This window comes from Pristiophorus japonicus, chromosome 12 (genome assembly GCF_044704955.1).
Source record: "Pristiophorus japonicus isolate sPriJap1 chromosome 12, sPriJap1.hap1, whole genome shotgun sequence".
NCBI classification, from domain to species: Eukaryota; Metazoa; Chordata; class Chondrichthyes; family Pristiophoridae; genus Pristiophorus; species Pristiophorus japonicus.
In genome coordinates this window covers 58,806,170-58,828,533 of record NC_091988.1, presented here as the reverse complement: position 1 = coordinate 58,828,533, position 22,364 = coordinate 58,806,170, and the positions used below count along the sequence as shown (strand labels likewise).

The following is a 22,364-nucleotide window of genomic DNA, read 5'->3' as shown; positions in this document are numbered from 1 at the left end:
GTGAGTGAGTGTGTAATGGCGGTTGGCTCCTGACAGGCGGAGAAGGCAGAGCGATTCGGGCGTGGAGTCGCGGACCAGTGTGATATTCCGACCACCGCCACCGGACGGTAGGTGCGCCAATCGAAACAAAAAGTGCGATGTTTCGCTCGGCTTGGGCGGCGATGAGTCTTTAAAACGAATTTCTCCCACAATGTTTGGTGGCAATTGAGCGACCGAGGTGCGCAAAGTTTCTGCATCAGCAGCGGCATCAAGCTGAACATCCGGGGCAGGCCTGCAGGGAGCCAGGGGGCTCCTGCTGCAACTTTGTTTTTCCTTGTGTTTTATGCTGAAGGAAAAAAAAGGTTTGCCTTTCGTGACCTCGGGACGTCCCAAAGCGCCTTACAGTCAATAAAGTACTTTTTTTTGGCAAAAGCAAATTACTGCTGATGCTGGAATCTGGAATAAAAACAAGAAAATGCTAGCAATCTCAGGTTGGTCAGTGTCTGTGGAGAGAAAGCAGAGTTAACGTTTTCGGTCGCTGACCTTTTGTCCGAACTTTTTGAAGCGTAGGCAAGGCGGCTGCCAATTTGAACACAGCAAGCACCCACAAGCAGCAATGTGATCATGACCCAGATTATGCGTTTCCCACATTACAACAGTCACCACACTCCAAAAGTACTTCGTTGGCTGTAAAGCGCTTTGAGACGTCCAGTGGTAGTGAAAGGCACCATAAGTCTTTTCAGGTAATCTGTTTTTTTTAGTGATGTTGATTGAGGGATAAATATTGGCCCAGGACAACGGGGATAACTCCCCTGCTCTTCTTAGAAATAGTGCCATGGGATTTTTTATGGCCGCCTGTCATCCTAAAGACTGCACCTCCGACATGGGAGTGTCAGCCACGATTCTTGTGCTCAAGTCTCTGGAGTGGGACTTGATTCCACAACCTTCTAACTCAGAGGTGAGAGTGCTACCCACTGAGCCACAGCTGAAGGGGCCAAATATATTTAAAAGTTTACAGTGGGCATTTCTTAGGCCATTATAACTGTAGGATGCTTACTTAAAGAAAACGATCTAAGTTTACCCAGTTACCTCAGTTTAAAATTTTCACTTGAATTATTTTCCACCACTTTTTTGGTTAAAAAAAAACTGTTTAGATTCAGCAGTATATTGCAAGTGTTCCCCTTCTGCCCATTTGGGATGTCCAACTTGATCTATATTTTTTACCACAGCAACTTGCATTTATGTAGTGCCTATAATGTGGAAAAACATCCCAAGGTGCTTCACAGGAGCATATTCAGACAAAAATTGACACCGAGTCAAAGAAAGAGACAATCGGACAGGTGACTAAAGGTACGTTTTACGGAGCCTCTTAAAGGAGGGGAGCAAGGTCTAGGGTGGAAGTTCCAGAGATTAGGCTGAAGGTTGCCAATGGTGAAACAAAGCAAGTAGGGGCTGTTCAAGAAAATAAAAAAATGCTTGGATATATCTAATGCCTTTCACGACTTTAGGATGTCCCAAAGCACATTCCAGCCACTTGTCATTTTTGAAGTGTAGTCATTGTAATGTAGGAAGGAGTGCAGAGTATGAGGAACACAGTGTTCTCAGGCTGGAGGTGGTTACAGAGAAAGAAAGGGATGAAGCCTTGAAGGGATTTGAACAGGAGGATGATATTTTTCAAATCTAGGCATTGGTCTGGGATCTAACGAAAGTGTGATCACTAGGGTGATGGATGAACAGGACTTTGATCTTGTGAAGTTGCATCTTATGAAGGTGTAAGCACAATTTTATAAAGAAAAAATGCATTTATCTGTTACCCTTTGACTTCATGATGTGCCAATGTGCTTTATGAACAATTAAATAGTTTTAACATGATATTATTACGAAGGCAAATACAGCAACCAATTTGTGTAAGACAAGGTCGCACGAATAGCAAATGAAAGTCATTACCAGTTGATCTCTTTTTGGTGTTGGTTCTGGGAGGAAAGTTGGCCAGAACACGTACAACCTCCTGTGCCGCCTCGAAAAGGGCCTTTGGATCTTTTACATTCACGTGAACAATAGAATTGTTCATCATCTAAAAGATGACAGCTCTGACAATGCTGCACTCCCTTATTGATGCAATGAGGTGTTGTCCATATCAGTGCTTCTGAGGACCTCCTTCCTGTGTTATAAAAATGTCACGGACCCCCTTGTAACACAACACACACGTTTTTTCTATATTAAAAACAATACAACCAGCCCAAAATAAACTTGGATGAGAGTACTCTGGAAAATGGCTGTCCATCTGTGCACGACTGAATGCAAAGCACCAATTGTTTTTCTGGCAATTCCTGCACCGCTCGAGGCATTGGTGCCAATTCTCGATGTGTTTTAAAAAAAATCTCTCTGCAGCCACAGCAGGACGGGCTTGGTTGGTGATGTCCTGGCAGTGCTATTTCCTCTCCCAACACCTGACATGAGCTGGGGAATGTGTGGGCAGCCTGTGAGTGAGGGAGGGAGCCTCCACCATGTGGCTCTGCTTCAGCGGCACATTGTGGATAGAAGCCCAGGCTAAAGTGGTGTTGCAGAAGAGGAGGCAGTCTGGATCCAGCAGGAGAAGCATTAGCAAATGGTGCGGGGACCCCTCCACTCCCTCCCAACCCTGCTCTATTGCAGACCCCTTGAAATCTTCCTGCGACCCCCCCGGCTGAGAACCCCGAGTCTAAATTATGTGCTGGAGTGGGACTTAACCCAAGAAACTCCTGACTCAAATGTTAGTGTATTACTGACTGAACCAAGCTGACAGAAGGCCCATGACTTGTTCTGAAGTACATAAAGTTCTTTCATGGTAGCCTTTAGCTATTCAGAATGTGTGAGTATATGAAATTTCTGATTACAGGGAGGCTTGCTCTTGTCTTCACCCAACATGCATCAATGGGATGCTGGGTACCCTGTTTTTGCCTTTCTTCTGAACTTCTGTTTTAATTTCAGACCTGATCTTTTGTCACCTCCTCAGGTTGCCTCACACTGCTGTGATGATTCACACATTCTTTGTTTCTCTCATGTCCTTGATTGCTTTAATGCTTTTTTCTATTTGATGTAAAGATCGTCTTGCCCATCTATGGATCTTCTGTTAACACAGCATGGGTCAGAAATAATACCTAGACCATCCTGGTTTCTAGTTCAGTACCACATGGTACACGTACTTAATCATTGAAGGCAGGGTGCACCTAAATTATTCTGTTGTAACTTAAGTTACATTCGGAAATGCTTTGACTCACATGGCAAGGGTCTTTATGGAACTTCTAGTCATTCCACAACTTGAGCAAGGATGTGGAAAGTGAGATGTTTATAAGGTTTTTAAAAAGTGTTGAAATGTCATGAGAAAGGCAAGTCCACCAGCCTGTCCTGGCTGCACAGCACTGCCCCCCCCCAAACATCAAGATCCACGGAGTGGCACTGGACAACGTGGACCACTACCCCTATCTCAGGAGCCTCCTATCAACAAGAGCGGGCATTGATGATGAGATCCAACACCGCCTCCAGTGCAGCCTTCGGCCGCCTGAAGAAAAGAGTGTTTGAAGATCAGTCCCTCAAAACTGTCACCAAGCTCATGGTCTACAAGGCCGTAGTAATACCCGTCCTCCTGTATGTCTCAGAAACATGGACCATGTACAGTAGATACCTCAAGTCACTGGAGAAATACCACAAGCGATGTCTCCGCAAGATCCTGCAAATCCCCTGGGAGGACAGATGCACAAACATTAGCGTCCTCGTCCAGGACAAAATCCCCAGCATTGAAGCACTGACCACACTTGATCAGCTCCGCTGGGCAGGCCACATAGTTCGCATGCCAGACACGAGACTCCCAAAAGCAAGCGTTCTACTCTGAACTCGTCCACGGCAAATGAACCAAAGGCTGGCAGAGGAAACGTTACAAGGACACCGTCAAAGCCTCCCTGATAAAGTGTGACATCCCCACTGATACCTGGGAGTCCTTGGCCATAGACCACCCTAAGTGGAGGAAGTGCATTCGTGAGGGCGCTGAACTCCTCGAGTATCATCGCCGAGAGCATGCAGAAATCAGGCGCAGGCAGCGGAAGGAGCGTGCGGCAAACCAGGCTCCCTGCCCATCTTTTCCGTCAACGACTATTTGTCTGACCTGTGACAGATACTCTGGTTCTCGTATTGGACGCCACCTAAGAACTCATGCTAAGAGTGGAAGCAAGTCTTCTTCGATTCCAAGGGACTGCCTATGATGATGACTTACCGTAATAATTCTGTTATCCAAAGAATTTCCCAGTTATATTCAGCATATATGTGTGCTTTGAACCTCAGGAAAAAGTAGTCTGAGCCAGGTACTGTCCCTGGTCAAAAGCTATGGTATGTCTATTGCAATTTAGTCTCTACATTCCTTCTCATCTCACATAGTCTGAAAAGAGTGTTGGCAACAGAATAGACTGCACGGCTGTCTATGAATTTTTATAATCTGTTAACATCTTAATCTCTGATTTACAACCATACTTTCCTGGGTGAGAAATGAACACAATGCTATCATAATATTTCATCAGTATTCATCAGTATTGATGGATGGACTTCATGACATTTATATTTAAAATGCATGTGGGTGGACTTATGGAGCTGGATTCTCTTTGTAGGCTTGCCTTTTTGAGGGACTTTTCTGTTGGCTTTTTTTTGCTTCAAGCTGAGCATGGGTGGGATGTTCCAATTTAGTTTTCTGACTTGTGTTATCTTTAACCTCCCAAATAGGTCAGATCATACTGACAGTTGGGCATTGGTGATAGCACTCTTGCCTCTCGGTCAGAAGGTTGTGGGGTCAAGCCCCACTGCAGAGACTTGAGCACATAATCTAGGCTGATACTTCAGCGTAGTGCTGAGCGAATGCTGGGTTAGTCTGAGCTGTCTTTCAGACAAGATGCTGAACTGAGGCTCCGTTTGCTCTTTCAGATGTGCGCAAAAAATTGCATTGTGCTATCCAAAGGGTATGGGAGTTCTTTATTTGTCCTGGTTAACATTTATCCCTCAACTGACATTGTTTTTAAAAAGCAGATCATCTGGTCATGTATCTCAGCATTGTTTCTGGGATCCTGATGTGTGCAAATTAGCTGCTGCGTCTGAATGCATTGCAGCTGTGACTATCCAAAGTAATTTATTGGCTGTGAAGCATTTTCGGATATTCTGAGGTCATGAAAGGCACTTTATAAATGCCGGTTCTTTTTCCTTTATCTATGTTAAAGGTTTTATATAAATGCAAGTTGTTTATTTCTACCTGTTGGGTGTGGTTTGTCTACAGTTGATACCTTCACCATTGCGTAGGCTAATCTGACCTGGGGATTGTTTTCCCATATTGTGTGCAGTGTGCACCATTATTTACTCAAGGCCGTACCTCAAAATGTGAACCTACATTGAAGAGGTTTGTTCTGTGATGCATGGCTTTTGTAATATCTGCAAAAATTCCTGGGATCAAGAACTGACCTTCAGTACAGACAAAATATTTGTAGTCACTTTATCAGTCTTTTCCACATTGGTGGATTGGGGTCCATTACCTGATGTGAAAGGGCTTGGCGTAATGAAATCCCACTGAAACCTCTTGACTGAATTTGTTTCTGTATGGTGCTGAATAATACCAGGCTGAATAACTGGCTGCCTTTTTGGTGCAGAATAAACCTTGAGCTGTGGCATAGAAAACTGGTTTGATGTACGGAAAATTGTATTTTAGTTTTGAAATGTCCCAACACATGGTCTGCAGGAAACTCTCATTATCTGGCTCCATTTCAGGCAGGTTGTTTTCTATTTGCACATCTGTGTCCATAAGTTTCTTGCGTTAGGATTCAGCTGCTGATTTTTCTGGGCCTGGAGGATTGGAATAGATTACTCACTCCATGGCAGATTTAGTCCACCTAAAGCAACCTTTTTCCATCAGTTCTGGATAAACTTTTGCTCATTCTCTTGAACACAGGAAATTGGATAAACTGGGCAAGTTCTATTCCTAATTGCTGCAGAATGGTGCATTTAAATGCCCAGTCTTCTCAGGGCCAGGAATTTTAAAGAGTTGTGGTTGAGCAAAAATCATGCAACTGTGAAAGGAAGTAAATCAGTCGCTTCCCGGATGGGGTAAAAGGAGCTTGTGGGCTGTGTTGTAAAGCAATAAAGTGTTTTTTTATGTTAAATAACTTGGTTTACCATACTGTGTGTGAGTGCTGACCTGATGTCTTATTTACCAGTTTACAAACACAGGCCATCATTTTGAAACTGTTCCAGGAGTGAGTCGTGTTGAAGGATGGGTTCCAATAAGAGGTGAGTATCCTGAATCCATATCCTTGTTGGTTTATGGAGGAAATGAAACATTGCAGTGGTGTGGTGGTGGAGGTTGTTCTTGAGGGTTGGGGTTAGAGAACATTATCGGTGCACAGTTCGTGGGTACGAGTCATGGGAGTGCTTAATGTTGACACTGGGTGTCAAATGAAACATACTCTCGATACCCACCACAGATATTCTGCACCTTGAAAAGCATGAATTTGATTTTAAAAACAAGTCTCTCTTTTTAATAGCCTGATCAGAGTCTTCGAGCTGTGAGGTTTTATGCCATGGTATTGATATCGTGCAGCATTTTGACTAGTGAAGCTGATGTTTGGAAACCCAAGATCTTATTCTGTCTTCCTGGCAGGTGGAGCAAAAAAGAGTTTTGAATGTTTAATCAGTTTAATCAGTTTTTTTTACAAATCAGTAGTCATTTTGTGTGGCCATGATAAGAACATAAGAAATAGGAGCAGGAGTGGGCCATACGGCCCCTTGAGCCTGCTCCGCCATTTAATACGATCATGGCTGATCCGATCATGGACTCGGGTCCACTTCCCTGCCCGCTCTCCATAACCCCTTATTCCCTTATTGTTTAAGAAACTGTCTATTTCTGTCTTAAATTTATTCAATGTCCCAGCTTCCACAGCTCTGTGAGGCAGCGAATTCCACAGATCCACAACCCTCTGAGAAGAAATTTCTCCTCATCTCAGTTTTAAATGGGCGGTCCCTTATTCTAAGATTATGCCCTCTAGTTCTAGTCTCCCCTATCAGTGGAAACATCCTCCCTGCATCCACCCTGTCAAGCCCCCTCATAACCTTATACGTTTTGATAAGATCACCTCTCATTCTTCTGAATTTCAATGAGTAGAGGGCCCAACCTACTCAACCTTTCCTCATAAGTCAAACCCCCTCATCTCCAGAATCAACCTTGTGAACCTTCTCTGAACTGCCTCCAAAGCAAATATATCCTTTCTTAAATATGGAAACCAAAACTGCACGCAGTATTCCAGGTGTGGCCTCACCAATACCCTGTACAACTGTAGCAAGACTTCCCTGCTTTTATCCTCCATCCCCTTTGTAATAAAGGCCAAGATTCCATTGGCCTTCCTGATCGCTTGCTGTACCTGCATACTAACCTTTTGTGTTTCATGCACAAGTACCCCCAGGTCTCACTGTACTGCAGCACTTTGAAATCTTTCTCCATTTAAATAATAACTTGCTCTTGATTTTTTATACCAAAGTGCATGACCTCACACTTTCCAACATTATACTCCATTTGCCAAATTTTTGCCCACTCACTTAGCCTGTCTGTCCTTTTGCAGATTTCTTTGTCCTTCTCACACATTGTTTCTCCTCCCATCTTTGTATCGTCAGCAAACTTGGCTACGTTACACTCGGTCCCCTCCTCCAAGTCGTTAATATAGATTGTAAATAGTTGGGGTCCCAGTACTGATCCCTGCGGTACCCCACTAGTTACTGATTGCCAACCCGAGAATGAACCATTTATCCCAACTCTCTGTTTTCTGTTCGTTAGCCAATCCTCTATCCATGCTAATATATTACCCCCAACCCCGTGAACTTTTATCTTGTGCAGTAGCCTTTTATGTGGCACCTTGTCAAATGCCTTCTGGAAGTCCAAATACACCACATCCACTGGTTCTCCTTTATCCACCCTATTCATTACATCTTCAAAGAATTCTAGAAAATTTGTCAAACATTAGCCAATGTAACCCCACTTTTTAAAAAAGGAGGGAGAGAGAAAACAGGGAATTATAGACCGGTCAGCCTGACATCGGTAGTGGGTAAAATGATGGAATCAATTATTAAGGATGTCATAGCAGTGCATTTGGAAAGAGGTGACATGATAGGTCCAAGTCAGCATGGATTTGTGAAAGGGAAATCATGCTTGACAAATCTTCTGGAATTTTTTGAGGATGTTTCCAGTAGAGTGGACAAGGGAGAACCAGTTGATGTGGTATATTTGGACTTTCAGAAGGCGTTCGACAAGGCCCCACACAAGAGATTGATGTGCAAAGTTAGAGCACATGGGATTGGGGGTAGTGTGCTGACATGGATTGAGAACTGGTTGTCAGGCAGGAAGCAAAGAGTAGGAGTAAATGGGTACTTTTCAGAATGGCAGGCAGTGACTAGTGGGGTACCGCAAGGTTCTGTGCTGGGGCCCCAGCTGTTTACACTGTACATTAATGATTTAGATGAGGGGATTAAATGTAGTATCTCCAAATTTGCGGATGACACTAAGTTGGGTAGCAGTGTGAGCTGCGAGGAGGATGCTGTGAGGCTGCAGAGCGACTTGGATAGGTTAGGTGAGTGGGCAAATGCATGGCAGATGAAGTATAATGTGGATAAATGTGAGGTTATCCACTTTGGTGGTAAAAACAGAGAGACAGACTATTATCTGAATGGTGACAGATTAGGAAAAGGGGAGGTGCAAAGAGACCTGGGTGTCGTGGTACATCAGTCATTGAAGGTTGGCATGCAGGTGCAGCAGGCGGTTAAGAAAGCAAATGGCATGTTGGCCTTCATAGCGAGGGGATTTGAGTACAGGGGCAGGGAGGTGTTGCTACAGTTGTACAGGGCATTGGTGAGGCCACACCTGGAGTATTGTGTACAGTTTTGGTCTCCTAACCTGAGGAAGGACATTCTTGCTATTGAGGGAGTGCAGCGAAGGTTCACCAGACTGATTCCCGGGATGGCGGGACTGACCTATCAAGAAAGACTGGATCAACTGGGCTTGTATTCACTGGAGTTCAGAAGAATGAGAGGGGACCTCATAGAAACATTTAAAATTCTGACGGGGTTAGATAGGTTAGATGCAGGAAGAATGTTCCCAATGTTGGGGAAGTCCAGAACCAGAGGTCACAGTCTAAGGATAAGGGGTAAGCCATTTCGGACCGAAATGCGGAGGAACTTCTTCACCCAGAGAGTGGTGAACCTGTGGAATTCTCTACCACAGAAAGTTGTTGAGGCCAATTCACTAAATATATTCAAAAAGGAGTTAGATGAGGTCCTTACTACTAGGGGGATCAAGGGGTATGGCGAGAAAGCAGGAATGGGGTACAGAAGTTGAATGTTCAGCCATGAACTCATTGAATGGCGGTGCAGGCTAGAAGGGCCGAATGGCCTACTCCTGCACCTATTTTCTATATTTTTATGTTTCTATGATGATTGTAACCAACAGAGCTTGCTGTTATGAATATAATTTTTTTTTTATTGCATTTGCACGCAATTTCTGTCCACAAAACCTTAGGCCCCTGTGGTCATACTTTTGATAACTGTCACTATTATAAATTCCTGTGTCCACATTTTATAATGGACATTGCCCATGTAAATGTGTTGTATTTACGCACATCTGCAAGTGGTGGCAGTGTTGTATCTTAGTTTTTGTATCTCCCAGCTTCTCGGCCTGTACTGAGAAACCCTAAACGACCAACCAACTCTACTTCCCCAATTCCAGTAAGTTTAGCTAGTATTAACTTCTTATTTGTGAATGCATAAGTGGCACAATAAAGATTGGAATAAAGTTCAAAATAAAACCAAAGTAACTGTCAAAAGTGTCAAGGGGCTTAATTAGATATCATGCATGTTTTAGCCATTCAGTGGCCTTGAGGTCAGTATCGTGGAATTTGATGTGCCCTGGTAGACCAGCATGAAATGAGCAGCAGTTCAGTAGATGGGTGGCATCCTTAACTGCACAATAACATTGGGGTATTCCTGAGTCCCCAGATGTGGTCAATGCATGTTGCCTCATTATCACAGAATCATAGAAGTTTATAGCGCAGGAGGAGGCCATTCGACCCTTAGTGTCTGTGCCAGCCAAAAAAGAGCTATTCAGCTGAATCTCACTTTCCAGTTCTTGGTCCTTAGCCTTGTAGGTTACAGAACTTCAAGTGTCTATCCAAATACTTAAAAAAAAATGTGATGGGGGTTTCTGCCTCTACCACCCTTTCAAGCAGTGAGTTCCAGACCCCCATTTCTCAACTCCTACCAATTACTTTAAATCTATGATAATGAGGCAACATGTATTGTGGAGTTGGTTGGTAGCATAGTCCAGATTTGTCTTCTGCTGATGAATCAGTGGTGAGCTGTCTCCCATGATCTGGGAAAAGTGGCAGTTGTGGCACCTCCTAGATTTTCTCCAGGTTCTTTGCTGCAGTACGGAGCCTGATGTTAGGTGGCCATATATTTGAGAAGACTGGTGGCCATTTGGTGTTTGAGTCCCTGTTGTTATTATTCTCATTGTTTGATTTAAGTGTTCTTCAACTAGTTTTGTGTGGGAAAGTTTAACCACACAGATGCAAAATATTCTCCCAACTCAATAGCACAGCTAGTGCCAAACTGCATAATGTTGGTGCAATAGCTTCCCAAGTTAAGTCTGCAAGTTTATTTAGAAGGCCGTTCAGCTCTTGATCTTCTGAGTTACCTGGCATGCCTTGACTTACTGTGAGCAGCACCACAGTATACATGTGAAACTTGTATATCAAATCCGTATTCGGCACCTTTGTATTAATTTTAAAAAACTTTCCCATTCTCTTCCAAAGGTGTTAACTCCAGCTTGGAGTACAGTTCCAAGGGCACCCCTAATACCTCACCCAGGTGGTTATTCTGTAAGTGTCATCCCTAGAGTTGGTTGGGTATTTTTCAATGGGAACATTACAGCATAGCCTGGTGGTTCCTTTATGTATACTTTCTAACAGGGATAGCCAGATAGTGAGCAAAAAATAACTAGATACTGATCAGATGCAGAATTCTTGCTTTATTTTTTTGTTCCCTCCCCCTCCAGCCCAAGGGTTTTAAAGGCCAATTTTAACACTACTGGTAGCATGGGTAGGATCAACTAACTCAAGAGGCTGTGAAATGAATCTTGGACCTCTGGTTTGAATAGCTCAGTTACACATAAGCGTTACAAATTATACTTTGTATACATATTGTTTAAATATGCCATTATAACTTTACTTTTGCTTGTTTTTCATTTGCCTAATTGTGTCTACGTGTCCAGTTGTCATTGCAGAGTTTGCAGTGGATTTCCATTATGTGTATGGACCTGCTTTTGTCTCATAGCGTTCTCTGTCTTCGCAGAGTAAGTAGAACTGAACGCAATGGCAGATATGGATCCGATCAGATCAAAGACCGAGTTGATCCGAGAGACCGGAGGGACCGGAGCTCAAGGGGCACTGATCGGGACTATGATCACAGAGGATCCAGTGATGATCGTCGTAATCGTCGACATCAAGACCACCGGAACTCTGAGAATTCTGAAGTTGGTGTAAGTGAAAATCTATTAGAATTTGACACTTTGTGACTGATAGAAACATAGAAAATATGATGTATTTGTTCAGAGAAAATGGTGGCAGAGTCGTTGTGCAGCACAGTACTTGATCGATTAGATGAAGTTATTTGTGCTCGGGGGTAGGGGTTGATGTATAGCAGATTCATCAGTTGGGTGCCCCTTGCTTAGAGCTACTTCACTAACAAATCAAGTAAAGCACCCTCTTTGTCTGATATGTTTGATCTCCAGATAATTTGCACTTAATTGTAAATTACTTTATAAAAAAAATAGGCAGAGAAATAATTGGTGAGAAATGTATTCCACTTTAACTGCTGAGTTACCACATAATTTGTTTGGTTTGACTTTCCTCTATTTAATGTTACTTTTGTTGAAATAGGGTCCACACCCTCCCTGATTTTTTTTAGTGGTCTCTTTTTCTGCAAGGTGAGGTACCTGATAATGTGACCACCAACCTACGCAAAAAGCGCACATCTAAACAAAGATCAGAATATCAAAGCATTGGGCCACATTCACAAGTGTGAAATTTAGTGGCCGATCAAGTGCATACGTAGCTGCTATCCATCTAATAAAGTGGGCACTTTACATAATTTGTTACATCGGAACAGGAGCAGGCCATTAATTTCTGTTTTGCCATTCAGTTAGATCATGACTGATCTATACATCAACTCCATTTACCTACCTTTCCTCCATATCCCTTCATTCCTTCACTTACAAAAATCTGTATCTTGAAAATTTCAATTGACCCAGCATTCACAGCTTTTTGGCAGAGAAAGTTCCATAATTCCACTGCCCTTTGTGAAAAGGTGCTTCTTGACCACAACTAAATGGTCTAGCTCTAATTTTTAATGCCCCTTTTATCTGGATTTCTTCACCAGAGGAAATAATTTCTCTGTATCTATTTAATCGAATCTCTTATCATTTTAAGACCTCAAATAGATCATTCCCACAAAGATCATCTAAACTCAAGGGAATGCAAGCCAAGTTTATGCAACATGTCCTCATAATTTAATTCCTTAAGCCGTGGTATAACTGATGACTCTACTGTACTCCACCTGTATCTTTCCTGAGATGTCCAAAACTGAAAGCAATAATCACTTACAGGGTTTGACTAAGGCTCTGTACAACTGGAAGTTTCAGTTCCTCATTTTTGTATTCCAACCCCTTTGAGATAAAGGCCAGCATTCCATTTGTTTTTTTTTTATTACTTTTTTGTACCTGTGCACATGCCCATTCAAATTACCTTACTCCTCCACAGCTCCTAGTCTCCTACCATTAAGAAAATATTCTGATTGGATCAGAAAAAAGACAGAAGTGGATGACCTTACACTTCCCCCACATTAAAGTCCACCTGCCATAGTTTTGACCACCCGCTTAGTGTGTCTGTATACCTTTGTAACTTCCTCTTCCCATCTAGACAACTTACTGCACCTCCTAACTTCAATTGCAAACTTGGGTATAGAAGTCTATTCTTTCAGCTAAGTCAGAAATATATGTGGTGAAAAGCTGAGGCTCCAATACAGATTCCTGGGGGGAGGTTTAGAGGAGATTTGAGGGGAAATTTCTTCACCCAGAGGATAATTTGGGTCTGGAACTCACTGCCTGAAAGGGTGATAGAGGCAGAAACCCTCACCACATTTAAAAAATACTTGGATGTGCACTTAAAGTGCTGTAACCTACAGGGCTACGGACCAAGAGTTGGAAAGTGGGATTAGGCTGGATAGCTCTTGGTTGGCCGGCACGGACATGATGGGCCGAAATGGCCTCCTTCTGTGCAGTAAAATTTCTCTGATTCTATGAACACTACTGCCAATCACACCCTGCCAATCAGATTGTTCCCTTTATCCCTACTCTGTCTCCTACCTTCCAACCAATTACCAACACGTATCACAAGGTTTCCTCCAATTCTGTGCACTTCCAATTTTTGCCGCTAGTCTTGTGTGGAACCTTGTCAAATGCCGTTCAGAAGTATATGCAGATAACGTCCATAGCCACTTCCCCTGTCCACCATGCTAGTGACCCCTCAAAAAAAAAATTAACTAGATTAGTCAGACATAACCAACCCATCACTAATCCACGCTGTCGCTTTGATTAGTTCACACTTGTCTAAGTGCTCAGCCACTGTCTCTGAAAGAAGCCAGTACTTTCCTCACAACTAATGTTAAACTAACTGGTCTGTAGTTACCTGAAGGGCAAGCGAAGTGTACTCCTTTTAAAACAAGCAAAGTACTGCGGATGCTGGAAATCTGAAATGAAAACAGTCAGCGGGTCAGGCAGCATCTGTGGCGAGAGAAACAGAGTTAACATTTCAGGTCGATGACCTTTCATCAAAACTGGAAGATGTTGGAGATGAACTAAGCCAGGGAAATGGGGGACGGGGAAAGAACAAAAGGGACGGGTCTGTGATGGATAGGAGGACAAGAGTGATTAAATGACAAAAGGGGTGATGGTGCAGGGCAAAAGTGGGTACTATTAATCTGGTGCACACGAGTGTTAAACGTAAGACCCATTTAAAGAAACCAACAAAAATCAGCCATGTAATCTGTTGTCTACTATGTTCACACTGAGCCTAATGTGTTGTCCATCTGCTACTTGAGTGCCTTTAATTGGAATCCATTCAAATTAATGAGGGTCTGTGATTTCATCACCTCACCTGGCAATCAGCGGAGTGTTTCTCTACATTTTTTTTTGCCAATTCTTGTCAGATCAACTCCAGCGCCAAAGATAACTTTGCGCTATTTACACTTGATCTTAGCCAAAAGGCCGAGAGGGGAAGCTGCATCGTTCCTGGAAGCACTGCAATACCAGGTCTGTGCATGGAGTGGACGGGGCAAGCCCCTGTTCCATCTCCCTGTTCCATAGGGGATATTAAACTGATAAGAACAGATACTACACTTGATCTTAGCCAAAAGGCCGAGAAGTGTTTCTCTACATATAGGGAAGGAGAATCTACAGCAGTGTTCCTTTTAAGCTGCGCTGCTGCACAGCCGACTCACTGCCTTTTAAATAAGAAAAACCAAATGTGCGGTATTTTGAATGGGCCGCACAGCTGCTTAAAGGGGCTACGCACCCAAAAAAATTACAGGGAACATTGTCGACAAGGTCCATTTTTGCCCCTTTCCTATCATTCGGCTTACAACATTGACAAATGGCTTGGCTGCCTTCAGTGTTAAAATCTGAAAAAAGTGGTAAACTTGAAATTCAATATATACACTAAATATGGTTGAATCTCAGCTGTGTTCTTGATACTGAACTCAGTCATCTAGTGGACCAGTTCATGTGAAAAGTGGAGCATCATTTTGCCAACAAAATTTAAATGTGTAGATTACTTGGTTTTAATAAACGACTTGTGCCTGCCCATTTTTTATAAGGTATCTTCGCCCTAATGATCATGCACCTTTAGTGTCTTTGCTACCAAACGGATGACAAGTTTGCCCCTGAAAGTGTCCTTTTTGGTCAGCCTCTGGGAGGAGAAGGATGATCCAGCAATGACAACCCCATCTGATTATTTTTTCCCCGTTTCTTAGCAGGAAGGCACATGCCCCTGCTCAGCAACAGCTAGATAGGGCTGATCAAATCTCCTACTTGGTAATGTGCCTCGTCAGTCTCTCACTCAAGAATTTTTAAAACCTTTGCTCTGAGGTTTTCTTCAGCTTTGCTATGCTCATGTTTTTGGTTCAAATGTTCCTTTTTATAGAGACATCAGGAGAGAAGAAGCAGTGACCGGTCAGATGGCGGTTACCATTCAGATGGCGACTACAAGGATCCAGACCGGAATGACCTGAACAATGAAAAAGAAAGCAAAACTATTATGTTACGAGGGCTTCCCTCATCCACAACAGAGGATGATGTAGGTCTTTTTTTACTCTCCAGTGTGCGTGCTGTAGTTACCATAGCGATGATTTTCCATAGAAACAAAAGGAGGCAGATAAAATAGAAATGATAGTTGGGTAGGAGAAAGAAAAAGTTACAAGTAATAGTTTTCAAGGAAGCATGAATGAAAATGTGTTTGCTTTTCTTTTCAACAGTGTTGCTTTAGTAAAAGCCATTGTATGGCTTTTTTTTAATCATATTTTGTATTTTTGCAGGCATGGTAACATTTCTCCTCCTAATATGAGCACACAAGCACTTTTCAGCAGGCATCACCAATAAAATGATCCCTGGCTGTTTGCTCTACTCTTGCAGTTTTATTAAACTCGTGTTTCCCAACTCCCTACTGCCCCGATAACAGAGAATGTGGCGTGCTGACTGCAATATGTTGGCTGCATAAAATGTTTTTTTTTAAAAATGTGATATTGTCCATTTTCTCCAAGAATTCTGAACTGTGAACTTTCTATTGTGTTGGCAGTCCTTGGCAATTAGCTGTTTTTGGAATTGCAAAGTGGCTTCTGGAAAATGGGGATGTCTGGAGGTGGGAGCTCTGCTCTGCAACGACCGGTTCATTCAATAACATTTCACCAACAGTGCAATGATTTAAATTTGAGACTGTAATGACTTGGAGTTCCAGCAGGTAGCACTGCTATCTCTTTTTGAAGTTAACACGTGCTAACCAGGTGTCCTGTGGTCAACATTTATCCCTCAACCAATCCCACTAAATACAGATTATCATCTTGATGTTTGTGGGAAATACTTCATTCACACTGAAGTATTTTAGGGTGTTCCACAGTCATTAAAGGCATATATAAATGCAAATGTTGTCTTTATTTGATGGTACTGTAGCTGTTTGTGAATCATAGCATGTTACAGCACAGAAAAGTTTGATCTAGTGTTCAGTTATCTATTCAATACTTGAGTATCAGAAAGCATTGTAGATGCGAGTTCAGAAGACTGGGAACTGAAGTGTTTGTGGCAGACTCGGTGATTATTATTTGGTGTATATAAATGTTATCATGGTTTTGTACATGTTAGTATCAGTTATGTTTTAGAAGGTGGATTATTAATCGAACTGTTCGATGGCAGTGGTTTAATTGTGGCTGGAAAATAAATCACATCGCAAACATCTGATTGTGATGGAGGGAGGGCACAGAAGAGAATTGGGGTTTCAGTTAACACAGTCTAACATGACCAGAAGTAAAAGGTATGACAGCAGTTAGGGATACCTCAAATTGCCTCCTCTTGTTTCTGTTGAAGTTTGCTGTCATCAATTGTAGCACAAGAGTGTTTAAGTTTAGAAAAGGATAATCAAAGTATCTATCTGTCTATATTGGATTTGTTGCTTTAAACAACATCTTAGACTTTATTTGTCTTTATTTAAAAAAAAAAATCCAGTCCTACTTTTTGCATTTTTATTTTTTCCCTGTGGAGAGCTGCATGGTACCTTTTTTGTGTTGATGAAATGACCGGGATTGTGAGCCGTTCCTGGCCGCAGTATGTTGGAATGCTGGCGTTCACACATTCCGTTCAGATAGAACTGCAGATCCATGTTTAGTGTTTGAGGAGTGCAGTTCATACATTTGATCCGGATTGAATTGTGATCTAGTGTTTGAGTTAGCTGAGTAAATACTATTTTTTTCCCTTAGATTCGAACTGTTTTAGAACCTTATGATGGAGTTCAGCCAAGGGATGTGCGACTAATGAGGAGCAAGATGTCAGGTGAGATTTCTGTTCCCGCTCCAGGTTTCTCCCCTCCCTCCCCCAAAGCAAAAAAAGAACACATTTGGTTTACCCAGTGGCTGAGAATTAGAACGCAAGAATTTGCCATGGCTGAGGAACGTGAAAAGTATCATTGATTTGTTGAAAGCAAGATGTAACTTCTCTTAATTATGCAGTGACAACAGTAGTCACTAACGTTTTCCTTTTGTAAGTCAAAGACAAAGGGTTATAGCCCAGGATTTAAAGAGGTCCCATCATTTAAGAGCTGGGGTCAGCAAAGTTGCATTGCCTTTCCCAAAATATCAATTCCCATTTTTTCTTTATTTCTGGTATTTTTATTTTTCTGTCTTTCTCCTTTCCTTTTCTTCAATATTGTCTCCACTACACTCCCTTCATGTGTTGTGCACAGGGATGGTGGTGGTAACAGCAGAAAATGTAATCCCAATGAAAACTGGGTTGCAGGTGGGTACCACATGTGGAATCTGTTGTTTCTAAGGTCAATTTGTCATAGTCTGCATGAAAGATGCCTTTTTTTCCCCCCCCCTTGCAACTTTTTTTTGTTCTTTTTGTAGAAGTATTGTTATCCCTAGTTATTGACATTTTGCACTGTTCAATTCCTTGCCATGGCAAAGAAAAGGAAAAAAATGAGCTCACAGAGAAACACTGCTTCACAAAATTGTAAATGGAGACGCTTTGAAGCAGGAGGGTGACTTGAGAGATTCATCTGAGAATGGCTGCTTTAAAACCCATTGACTAACACAATCCCGTCTATATCTGAATGCTGTCTCTAGGTCAAAGCCGTGGTTTCGCCTTCGTGGAGTTTAATCACTTGCAGGACGCAACAAGATGGATGGAAGCCAATCAGGTTGCTTCATCACAAGTCTAGATTTCTTGGAGGAAAAAAATAAAAAGGATCAAATTGTCTGTATTGAAAACTGATGTAATGAGACACAAGGGCCTTTTTCCAAAACGAGTGAATTCGTTTTTGTTTTTCTGTAGAATTCTGTATAAACTGCAAACTCCATAGGACTGATTGCAAGTACAACCTTTTTATAAATAAGTATGAACCACAGCTAGAGCAACAATTCAAGTTACATGGGACAGCAAAGACAATGGTGCAGATAAGGGGATAGAGCAGAAACTAAAACTAAATTTATTGTTGGGCCTTTAGTGGATGCTACAAAGCTATTTTGTTCACACTGAAGAAACTGCTAATTTGGTTCAGTGAGATTTTTTTTTAAATGGACCTAACATAATGTCCTGTGTAGCCGTTCATTCAGTCTTCTGTTGGCTGAGAACAGGCTGATTTCTCCACATGACAGGAGCAAAGGCAGCAACATCAGATATTGGACTGCAGCGGTTCAAGAAGGCGGCTCACCACCACGTTTTCGAGGGCAGTTAGGGATGGGCAATAAATGCTGGCCTTGCCAGCAATGCCCACATCCCAGGAATGAATAAAAAAAGATGAAACTTTGCTTAGTGGTCTGTAGGTGAGTTAAGTTGAGCACAGGAAAGACGGCGTGATGCATGCGAGAGAAGCAACGATAATTGCGTATTGCCCTTAACTTTCACACACTGTTTCCCAATCAAGGGATCAGGAAGTCAAGTAACCTGATCCAAGCTGTCTGGTGCTCTAGACCCATTTGCTGAAAGGTACGCTGCAGCAGCCCTGATAGACTTACCGTTGCATTTGAACTTAATACAGTTTGGTTTCCCCTGCTTGTTGGCTTGACTAATGATGTAGGCATACTGTATAAGGAACAGCAAGCAAAAACCTACATCCTGATGTTAGGTGTGGTACACTAATGTAGTATGTCATTCCATAACCAAACTGGTCCTAGGATCTTCCTGGTCAAGGATAAGAACAGCTGAAATGAAACAATTTTTGTTTAAAGACTAATATGTTACGTTGTATTTAGCCAGTTCTAAATTACTTACTACATTTTGTGCTTGTTATCAGCTCTATGTATTTGTGCTTTATACAGAACAATGGCAGTGTGTCAAAGGCATTTTTATTAAAATACAAGTTGAATTTTAAGATGCACTCAAGGTCACGATCAGCCGAAAAAATAAATAAATCTCAAGCGAGTTGCTGCTGAGCATCAGAATGTCAAGAGCAGGCTTTGCTAGTAATCGATGAAAAGTGACAAACCTGTAATTCAAAAGGAGTTATTTTTAGACCCTTCACTGGTTTTTGTTCCTTTCAACATGCGCGTCATACCGCTGTTGGAGGCAACTGAGTGATCTGCTCCCAGGCCTCACCTGCTTTGATTTCCGCCACTATGGTTTGTGAGAGATCGTTTTTGGGATGACTTGAAAATTTTCATTGCCACCTGAATTTGCATTTTAACAAGAATCCTGGCGCGACTGGATAGTATATTTTGTTTTAACACTGTCCTTTCACATCTGTGACTTGGATTTAAATCTGGCCCAGTATTTTGAGGTGAAAGAATCTTCTAAAATTGCTGTAAGAATCTTGCTGTGAGTGTGTTTTGGCAGTCTGAATCCAGTACTGCCAAAACACACTCCCAGCAATGGATGAGTTCATGACACCAAATTTCCCATAATTTAGGAGTAGTTGAGATGGTACGAGGATGGATGTTGTAAGAAATGCCATATTGGTGCAGCAGGAGATACACGATTGGGATTAGGGTACATTATGGGGATGGGGTTTAGAGGTAACCAGCCAGTGTCTATCCGTAATGCTGCGACAAGGGAGGGAGTGTAAAAGTATCCCTCAATATTGATGAGTAGTTAAATTAATAAAAATTTACTTAATTAAAAAAAAATTGCAATTGTTAGATATGTTACGTCATAGTATACAAGTGTTCCAGGCATAGTATAAATGGTGCAGTGTAGTAATTGTAGTAGTGAGTGAGCTTTACTGAACAGCTTGGGTTATGGGCAACCTGAAGACTGATTCCAGAGGGTACCAATTTGTAATAATAACATACTGCTGTGTTTCCATTCTGTGTTGGTGCCTGGCGGGTTTTCATTGTATCACCTGACTTTTGACAGCTGCTCTGTCCGTGTGAGGTGGTGGTGCTGGAGTGCCAGCTGGCTGCTGGTAGGGATCAGTTTTCAGAGTTTCTCCTGGTTCAAGCACAAAGTGCAACTGCAATGGAATACATTGATGAGCTGCGGGTTAGAGGAAATCTAGGATCTTCCCAGCCTGGATTGCCATTGATGGAGTGCTATAGGAAGGTGTCCCAGCTCTACTTCAGTAGGGTGCTTGATGATCTTTGGATGTTGTGAAGCATCCTTTGCTAGTTGGGTGTGATCAGAAAATATAAAGCATTGTGTCCTCTCCACCAGAGCCTGTACTGTACTCTACCTGTGCACAATTGTTTTTTTTACTCTCCTGTTGTTTTACCTCATCGACTGCCCCACAGAATTGAAGTTAGTCACTCCCACTCTGTTATGCCTATTCATATACTATATGGGTGTGCAGAAGTGTAGTGCCAGGAGAGAGGTTGACACAGCAGGCCCAATCTCTGTTTTTTCAGCTGGAGATGGTGCCATGCACAATAGTGGAGAATTGAACATTGCCCAATGTAAACATCAAACATACCAAGTTTGGAAATATCCTTGTGGCAGTTTTATGCTGCCGAAGTGGGTTGAGATGACGTACTCATTTCATTAAGGCCATTACAACCTGCGGAGAGAGAGAGAGAACTTTCATCAGAGGTGAAAAGACAGTGTGAACTCACTTTGCCTCCTGGTCTCTTTGCATATTTCCATTTTTTTAAAATAAGAATTATCAAACCTTTCCTTGAAGATTAAAGTCTGTGAGCACCCAGGAATATTATGGATCTCTTCAGAAATTCAGTAGGCAGGGTAGCTTCTCCCACGACTGATTTGAAAAATAAAAACATGTTTGTGGATTTTTTTAAAAGCGAGCAGTCTTGTGCTTAAATATAGTATTCTGATTCCTTATGAAACTACTGTTGACTTGAGGACTTGACAATTTTCAGAAATTGCGACTTGTTTCCATGGAGCTTTATATTGTAAGGTCCATTGTTTGGCCAATAGAAAAAAATGATACTGTTTTGCTTACACTAGTTTTGAAAATATATAGGCAGACAAGTTTGAATTGAAATTGGTGAGCATAGGCTTTTTGATGGCATGAAATGTAATCAGCAATAGTGCATTTTTCACATTGTTGCAATGGTCAGCTGGCTTGTGGATAAATATCTTATCCACTAGGTTCCTGGTAATCATTATCTGCTAGAATTAGCTCAGCAGTAGCAGCTGATGAGAGTACTTGCTGTTCCTGACTCTGATGAAATGACTTGGACAGATCCTGAAAGTACATTGTAAACTATTGTCTTTCTGTAAGTCCACAGTTCAAAACTTGTGTTTTAATAGAAAATTTGTAAACCCTTTGCACATCTAATTTATAATAATTCTATGCTTGTGGTGTTTCTATTCAGTCACATCGGCTTTCAGTAATAGCAACAAACATTTACTAAATGTAGGGTTTGTTTTCCTTCCGTTGTGCTGCCAAGAACAAAACATGCAAATGCCACTTTTACTGTTTTCCATATTTGAATTTATAAACTTCAAAAGTACAGATGACGCTTCAAAAATAAGGGGGTGCATGTTGATTTCTAAAAGGATGCAAAAAGGATCGCGAGTAAATAGGATGAAGTACCTGGGCCAGATCAAGGTAGCCACAGATTTGTCACTTGGGATCTTGCAACACCTTCCACATAATGCTACTTGAGCTTTGTTCAACTAGCGCAATGGGTCCACTAGTGATATTAGATGATGCAGCAGATTCTGCTAAGCTTAGCGTTTGATATGTTATAAAAGGGAAATAATTACTTTTCATTTCATTAAAGCAAAGCCAACTTAAAATTAATCTGTCTCTTTAGAATTTTAAAGCATAATTTAATTTTTTTTCCTGCCAGCATTAACACAATAGAGCGTGTCTAACTCCAGACCGCTTCTGATAACGCTCTTCTTACTGGACCTTTTGAGACTTGGCCTGCTTCCATCTTACTGAAGACTAATAAGGATGGGCTATAGTGTAGGTAACCTAACCCCCTGAGCTCCCTGTTCCCAGTCCATACATAAATGCAGATACATACATTTATACACTAATTTGGGAGAAATAACTCCCCTCCTACAAGTGTGCACTGCCATGGGAATATTGACACTTTTTCTTGAAACGGTACTAAATGAT

General features: G+C 41.9%; 1 protein-coding gene and 1 pseudogene across 8 annotated transcripts in view; one reads left to right on the top strand and one right to left on the bottom strand.

Annotated features, from left to right (window-relative positions):
* The window catches only part of LOC139277281 (RNA-binding protein 5-like), a 47,137-nt gene continuing 24,773 nt past the window's right edge, over positions 1-22,364 (top strand). For 2 of the 8 annotated variants that reach the window (XM_070895536.1, XM_070895535.1), the window contains exons 1-5: positions 6,563-6,646; positions 11,377-11,563; positions 15,282-15,434; positions 17,104-17,176; positions 17,968-18,041. In XM_070895536.1, the coding sequence (XP_070751637.1) occupies positions 6,567-6,646; positions 11,377-11,563; positions 15,282-15,434; positions 17,104-17,176; positions 17,968-18,041 (567 nt within the window). In that variant the 5' untranslated portion in view covers positions 6,563-6,566. Of the gene's footprint in view, positions 112-1,208; positions 1,330-6,203; positions 6,277-6,562; positions 6,647-11,376; positions 11,564-15,281; positions 15,435-17,103; positions 17,177-17,967; positions 18,042-18,070; positions 22,209-22,364 lie in introns of those variants that run through there. The other 6 variants (XM_070895538.1, XM_070895540.1, XM_070895537.1 and 3 more) reach the window with 6 other exon arrangements.
* On the bottom strand, positions 14,356-14,509 carry LOC139277889 (U2 spliceosomal RNA; annotated as a pseudogene).